Source organism: Trichechus manatus, unplaced genomic scaffold, assembly GCF_000243295.1.
Source record: "Trichechus manatus latirostris isolate Lorelei unplaced genomic scaffold, TriManLat1.0 scaffold00063, whole genome shotgun sequence".
NCBI lineage: Eukaryota > Metazoa > Chordata > Mammalia > Sirenia > Trichechidae > Trichechus > Trichechus manatus.
Window position 1 is genome coordinate 12,176,894 of NW_004443999.1, and position 7,825 is coordinate 12,184,718.

The 7,825-nt window shown below is 34.5% G+C and overlaps 1 protein-coding gene across 1 annotated transcript in view; it reads left to right on the plus strand.

Annotated features, from left to right (window-relative positions):
* The window catches only part of RELCH (RAB11 binding and LisH domain, coiled-coil and HEAT repeat containing), a 145,286-nt gene that overhangs the window by 119,191 nt on the left and 18,270 nt on the right, over positions 1–7,825 (plus strand). The window contains exons 23-25 of the mRNA XM_023733945.1: positions 4,724–4,806; positions 5,022–5,085; positions 6,492–6,647. Of these exons, the coding sequence (XP_023589713.1) occupies positions 4,724–4,806; positions 5,022–5,085; positions 6,492–6,647 (303 nt within the window). The remainder of the gene's footprint in view (positions 1–4,723; positions 4,807–5,021; positions 5,086–6,491; positions 6,648–7,825) is intronic.

A 7,825-nucleotide genomic window follows, 5' to 3' on the forward strand; every position in this document is an offset into this window, starting at 1 on the left:
TCGTCTTTGATCTTCATCAGTAAGTGCTTCAAGTTCTCTTCATTTTCAGCGAGCGGGGTTGTGTCATCTGCGTAATGCAGGTTGTTAGTGAGTCTTCCTCCAACCCTGATGCCCTGCTCTTCTTCATGTAGTCCAGCTTCTCAGATTATTTGCTCAGCACACAGATTATATAAGCACAGTGAAAGGATACAACCCTGACACACACCTTTCCTGATTTTAAACCACACAGTATCCTCTTGTTCTGTTCCAGTGACTGCCTCTTGACCTATGTACAAATTCCTCATAAGCACAATTAAGTGTTCTGGAATTCCATTCTTTGCAATGTTATCCATAATTTTTTATGATCCACACAGTCAAATGTCTTTGCATAGTCAATAAAACACAGGTAAACATCTTTCTGGAATTCTCTGCTTTCAGCCAGGATCCATCTGACATCAGCAATGATATCCCTCATTCCACATCCCTTCTGAATATTTAAAATTTATGCCTTCTAAAACTTTTAAATATGTAAAATAGATTCATGGACTCTAAGGAAACTTCACTGTTATCAAGAAGGGGAAAATCCTCTCCATGTTATTCCCTCAGTTACTATACGTATTTGATTAAAAAAAAAAAACCTATAGATCAAGTTTTTTCTGTCAAGGTGAAGGCCAAATTTAAAAATTGATGCCTAGTACAAGTTCCTTCTGGGTACAAATAATTTTTTTATTATTCACTATGCTGGAAAAGGGGCATTACCATGAGGGGAAAAAAAAGGCATCCTTTTAAATGAGGAACTGTTTCTTTAATACATTCTCTTCATAGGATTTTATTCTTAGACCATAAAAGCTATTTCTTTCTCTTCAACCTTTTGTTTCTGAAATGTATGTACATATTAGTGAAGCACACCATAAGAATGAGAATAATTTAAATAAATAAGATGAAGCATTCTCCCTTTTTGCTTTTTATTTTTTGCCTTATTTCTTATAAGTGACTTTAGACTGATTTTGGTTTCTATATTTGCTGTCAGTGCTGGTGTGGAAACTATGCCTATGCTTAAACAATTTTCAGTGTTCTCTCAGATTGATTATTAACTTCTGAGTTTAGTTTGAGAGAGTTATTTCAATGTGTTTTCTAATTCATTTATGACAAAAAAAATTTCACTGAGCATATGTCAGTGAAAGTGATTAGTAGGATAAATTAAAGTTACTTTTTTGTCAATGATCCTTATTTTGGACAAAACTGTACTAAAAGAATAAATATGGTTCATGATATTTCTTTTGATGCTGACACTTTATAATTTTGAATTATGCCTGCTTCCCAAAAGGTGAGTTAATTCAAAATAAAACATAAAACTAAGGCAGTTAAAATAAGGAAAAATACAATAATAAAAAATAAATTTAAAAAATAAGAATAAGTAAAGAAGAAAGTAAGAAATAGATATTCCAGAAAGCTAATATGAGATAGTTACTGAAATTAAACACTAAATTTAACTCTGAGTTTTCAAATGGCAGAACATAAAGGGGAAACTCAATCGGTCATATTATTGTCATTGTTAAATAAAAGGCATTATGTTACTTTTTGAAGTAGCAAATTATTAATAGAAATTAATTTATAAGGGGACTTTATCATTTGACTCCTAGTGTGACATAATGAATTTCTGCAAAAGATGCAGAAAAGAACTTCATATATGTTTTCTTATATCAACCATGAGGAAATAGAGCATGTAACATTAGACCAAATCTCAAAAAAAACCTGGACTTTAAGTTGAACCTGACTGAGTCTGTGTCCTCGCTCTACTACTTATTAACTCTAAAACCCTGGACAAGTTATTTTACTTCTCTTAGACTCAGTTTTTCTTCATTTGTTAAAATTGATAATTGTACTTACCTCATAAGGCTGTAAAGATCAAATGATATATTTCATGTAAAGTGCTTAGAAACTAGTAGGTATGTAATAATTGATAGCTTTTAAATCTATTGGTTTTTTTTGTTTTCCAGCTTTGTAAGGAAGGAGCTTAGAGACCCCAGAACAATGAAAAATTAGCTTTTCCCCTAAATTATCCTGGTTTTTTTATTTTTTGGTTAATTCTTTCAACTGGAGCAAGATAGCAGATATTTCAAGATATACTGATTCATATTTAAACCATCTTATTTATAAAATGATACAGAAGAAAGTGGTTTTCTTTTATTAATCTAGGCTATTAATAAACAACATGTTCAAATACCTTTGTATAACAATAATATATTTGAACTTCCTTGTTCTGTTGCTTTCTGACATGTGTAATGTTTAAGGTAATAAGATCTCCTGTCATTTATTCCTGCTCAATTATCTTTGGTCCTTTATAAAAATTATTTCAGAGTATTGAAGTGGATTATAAAGTGAGTTAGTTGTTAAATGATAACCTATTATTGCAAAATTGTTGTTACAGCTGTTGGGTGCTGTCGAGTCAATTCCAACTCATAGCTACCCCATGTGACATAGCAGAACTGCCCCATAGGGTTTCCTAGGCTATCATCTTTACAGAAGCAGATCGGAGTCACTGGGTGGGTTTAAACCGCCAGCCTTTCAGTTAGCAGCTGAGCCCTTGACCATTTCATCACCAGGGCTCCACTGCAAAATTAGGACGCTTGAAAATAAAGTGAGCTCTGTTCTCTCTAATTGTGTTGTGTAGGAAGAATGTCTTAACATGCACACAGTGATGGGTTTTTGTAGTAAAAATTCCACAGCATCTTAGATCTCCTATGAGGACTAGTTGCATTACAAGGTGAACAGTTTGATTAGCGTTTAAGATTAATTTGTGCTTACATTTTAAAATTGAGACTGTAGGATTAGGAAGGGGTTTGCTCTTCTGTGTAACTCATAAAATTCACTAATATTTATTAAAAACAAAGGCATGTTGTTTAATATTCTTTCACAATGTGGGGTTGATTGCTGAATGAATTATTTTTATGAGTGGATTATAGAGCTAATCTAAATTATATTCATTGTATTTATTTTAAAATGTATTTGTGCTTTTAGAGAAATGTAGAACAAAGAACTATGCATAAAATGTTAACTGTATGGTCCAATCAAAAACTTAAAAGTTAAATAATGTCTTTTCCCAAATATATCACAAGTCTTATACTCTTAGGGTAGTCATAATAATAATAAAACTATCATTTCTTGAGTAGCCCTGGTGGCACAATGGTTAAGCACTTGGCTGCTAACCAAAAGGTCGGGAGTTTGAACCCACCAGTGGCTCTGTGGGAGAAAAGATTTGACAGTCTGCTCCCATAAAGAATACAGCCTAGGAAACCCTGTGGGGGACAGTTCTACTCCATCATTTAGGGTAGCTATGAGTCAGAATCGACTCAACAGCATACAACATCATTTCTTGAGTGCCCAGTCTTTGTCAGACACAGTATTAGGTGCAAGTTAATAATACAGCAGTCCTTTAAAGTAGATGATAATATCACCATTTTCAGATGAGGAAACAGAGTCCCAGGAGATTATATAATATACTTAAGGCCATATGGCTAACAAGTAGAGAGCTGGGACCTGAACCCAGATTTGGTTCCCAAGCGTGATACTTTCCACTAGGCTGCGTTGTATCTCTGCACCTCAAAAAAGAAAGCTATGTGCTTTAACAGATTGGGAATTTTCCCACATGTATTATAAATTTACTTGTTATAGAGCATCATAGGCAGTTTTGTGGCAGCTTCTAGCCATTTCACTTTGGTTATAAAACAGTCCAGTTTGTACCTTGTTGGTCATAATAAAATCACACCAAATTTACTCTGAGAATTTTAACCACAGAACCCAGTAGGTGTCTTCTTTTTAGCCCCTTTAGAAAATAATAAGGAATACCTTCTTTTAAATTATATTTTAATTGAATGTGGGAATTGTGTAGACAATGACCAAAAGGACAAACTGCCATTGAATTGGTGGCAAACTCTTTTTTTGTGGACTGCTAGACTGTATAAGCTTTATTTTCCTCCTAAGCATTCTCTGCCTTTGTAAAGCACTCTAGTAGCAATACTTGCTTAGCTTCTAATTTTGGTTTTGCTTTTGTGTTTTCTCTCTTTCTCTTGGTTGTGCCTCTCTTCTTCCCATGGCACTGTGTCTGCTCTTTCCGTGCATCACCTGTGAATCCCCCCTGTGCTGACCAATCAGCTGTTGGTGAAGGGGGTGAATGAGACTCTGGTAGCTCAGAGGGTTGTTCCTGCTCTCATTACTCTCTCCAGTGACCCTGAAATGTAAGTGCCGTACCTGCCTTTTACATTCAGCATCCCTTTCAAAATTTGTCTGTCAAGAAATAACCATCAGCTTTTAAATTCAAAATTCTTAAAAATAGTAATATTGGATTATGCTTCCTGGATTAAAACTAATCACATTGATTTTAAAACCAAACACATTAGTAGTCACGTTTTAAAGTCAAAACTCACAGTAAGCGTAATTTGGAGACCATTATTGAAGGAAAAAAATTGGCATAATATTAGTCCTCAATAAACACTTCCAAAATCTAAAACATGCTGATGGTCTGTTTCTTTCAAGCCAAGAAGGGATGCTCTGCTAATCTCACTAACAGGTTGTACCAGTAAGTGTAGTGGCATGAACCAGAGGCTTAACATTTTAATGTCTCATGTGGGTGACTAAACCAAGAAAGGCCAATGAGTCTGCCTGCCCATCCTCAGTCACAGCTAACCCAGTTCTCATTCCAGTTTACCAAACCATTTTTTATTGCATGTTGACTGGTTTGCAGCTGACTCTTCGAGGCATGAGTGAAGCGTTAGTTGACAAGCGGGTTGCTCCGGCCCTTGTTACCTTGTCCAGTGATCCGGAATTGTGAGTTTCACAGACTGCGACCTTAAGTTATCCTGTCTGTCTTTTTGAGCATTCTTCTTGGTCTGTTTTTTGTTTTTCTGTTTTTTTTTTAATTTTGTCATTGCTAGAGACTAATACAGTATATTTACCTTATACTTACTTTGGTACATATTTTAATAATACTCACTTTTCATCTCAAAGAAAGTTTCAGTTTCTTTATTGTTTTATTCTAACAGCTCTGTCAGGATTGCCACAATTCCAGCCTTTGGCACTATTATGGAAACAGTTATTCAAAGAGAGGTAGGAAATAATTGAAATTTATTTATGTTTATCTACTGTTGAGGCAATGATGACACATTACCATATAAGTACTGGGGGAAAGAGGGGGCAGGCATCATATCTTTCATTTTATTTCTTAGTTATGGGCCAGAGGAGAATCTCAATACTTAAAAACATGATAGCCTAATCAAAGTGTATTTCCATATCCTTGGGAAATCTCTAGTCCTTTTCTTCAAGTAGAAAATCAAGTGTAGGCTAACCCTTAGATGTTCTATTTTAAGCCCAGCTAGACATTGCGGTTCTAATTGATTCTTTAAACTAGATCTAGTTCAAAAGCCCTGTATTCTCCAGGAGATTTTTGGGCAAGTCCACCTAAATTTCTGATGAAATTCAGTCAGTTTTCACAGACTGAAGACACAAAACCTATCTCAGTTTCACAAATGGAATGATAACTGTGTCATTCATGTGAAGCTCCAAAAGTCATCTAGTGAAAGCAGTGTACATCACTGTGAAAAACCCTCTGCTCGTGGCTTCAGGATCACCAGGTTCTTTCTCCTTAAGATCATATTTTGATCCTGAAACTGATGTAATTTCACGTTTGTTAAGTTCTGTCAGCAACATTAACTACAAGACACTTGTCAAAATTAATATAGAATTTCACTGTTTGTTACCAAATCATACTTGTCCTTATACAAATGAAAAATCCTATAAGTTAGAAAATAAATCATTTGTATATACATTACCTAGTCACTTCATCAAAAAAACCAAGTTTTCCATTTAATAATAGACATCTTTCTTTACAAAAAAGGAAAAACTGTTTTATAAATTTCCTTTGTCGTACAGATTTTTTCAATGCAAAAAGTAAAATTAATACAAAAATTAAACAACTTTGTTAGTTATGGAAAGAAATGTTTTCCATTTTTCCACTTAAATATTTTGCTGGTGAAGCAACATAAAAGAGCACAGCATTCTGCAAAGCTTGCTGTCTTAGCAGAATTTCAACATGTTCTTAAATCCTAAAATAAAAATGTCTTTTAGGGAAATGTGAGTAAGATGTAAGTCATTAATGACTCACTGCTTTCAGAAGGTGAATAATCGGGTAACTTACATTGTGCCTTAAGAATTATATTTTAGTTACAAAATCATCATAAACTTCTCTCCTTTTCCCTAAATATTGTGAAACTTCTTTTGTTTTTACAATTTGTCAGAGAATATTTATATTTTCTAAGCCCCCCTCAAAAAAAAATTACAAGCATACGCAAAGATTTAAAAGCTTTTCTGAGCCAGAAGACTAAATAATTATTTAATTCCAAATTTCTAATATCATGTTGATATAAATTGTTTCAATCCTCTACTGCAAGCCATGTTTAACAACTGTACTCATTCTTAATATTTTATAAAATGACTGTATATTATCCAATTTTAAGTTGCTGGAAAGAGTGAAAATGCAGCTGGCTTCTTTCCTGGAAGATCCTCAGTATCAAGACCAGCATTCTTTGCATTCAGAGATCATAAAAACATTTGGTAGAGTTGGGCCTAATGCCGAACCCAGATTCCGAGATGAGTGTAAGTTGCATTTTTCTTTCTTTTTTTCCTGAGTTGTAAGATCCAAGCGAGAAGCTTCTCTGAGTATTTGTCAAATGTTAAAGCCTTGCTGCACTTTATCTTTTGTATGCTGAAAGTGAAACAAGTTGGTTATTGGGAATTGATCAATATTATCAGTCGGTGAATAATATGGTTTCTTATACTATATACGGAGCCCCGGTGGTGCAGTGGTTAAGCGTTTGGCTGCTAACCAAAAGGTCGGCAGTTTAAATCCATCAGCTGCTCTTTGGAAACCCTATGGGGCAGTTCTACTCTGTTTTATAGGGTCACTATGAGTTGGAACTGACTCGATGGCAATAGGTTTGGTTTTTTGGTTTATACTATATACTGAACAAACGAACAAATCTGTCTTGGAAGAAGTACAGCCAGAATTCTCCTTAGAAGCAAGGATGGCAAGACTACATTTCACATACTTTGGACACGTTATCAGGGGGGACCAGTCCCTGGAGAAGGACATCATGCTTGGCAAAATAGAGGGTCAGCGAAAAAGAGGAAGACCCTCAACGAGTTGGATTTACACAGTAGCTGCAACAATGAACTCAAGCATAACAACGATTTTGAGGATGGCACAGGACCAGGCAGTGGTTCGTTCTGTTGTACATAGGCTCGCTATGAGTTGGAACCAACTCGATGGCACCTAACAACAACAGCAAAATATACTGATTGTTGTAAGACATAATGAAAAGAAACTTACAAACACAATTTCAAGTCATTTTTGAAAACATTTCTTAATATCTATTAATTTGCAAAAAACTGTTCTGCCTTATATTTAGATTCTATTTAATTCTTTTTTAAAAGAAATTTTTATGTTTCTAGACATGTTCTTATAAAAAAAATATGCATTTTTCCCACTTAGCATGCCATTTAGCTTTGGTACATCACTTTATATTTTAATTCACAGCTTGTTGAGCTACCAAATGATCTGTGTGGTAATCTTCTAAAATATTTTCTCTAATTTCTATAGTATTTCTTTTGGAGCCCTCGTGGTGCAGTGTTTATTGAACTTATATTGAACTACAGAAACACAATCATGAGATTCTTTTTCACTGGGTAGGGGGTGTTGGTAAAATGAAAAGGAGAAAATAACAATATTTGTAATTAGTTAGCCAACCAAGAGAAAAATGTTTGGTGTTTTTTAGCAACAGGGATGATGCCA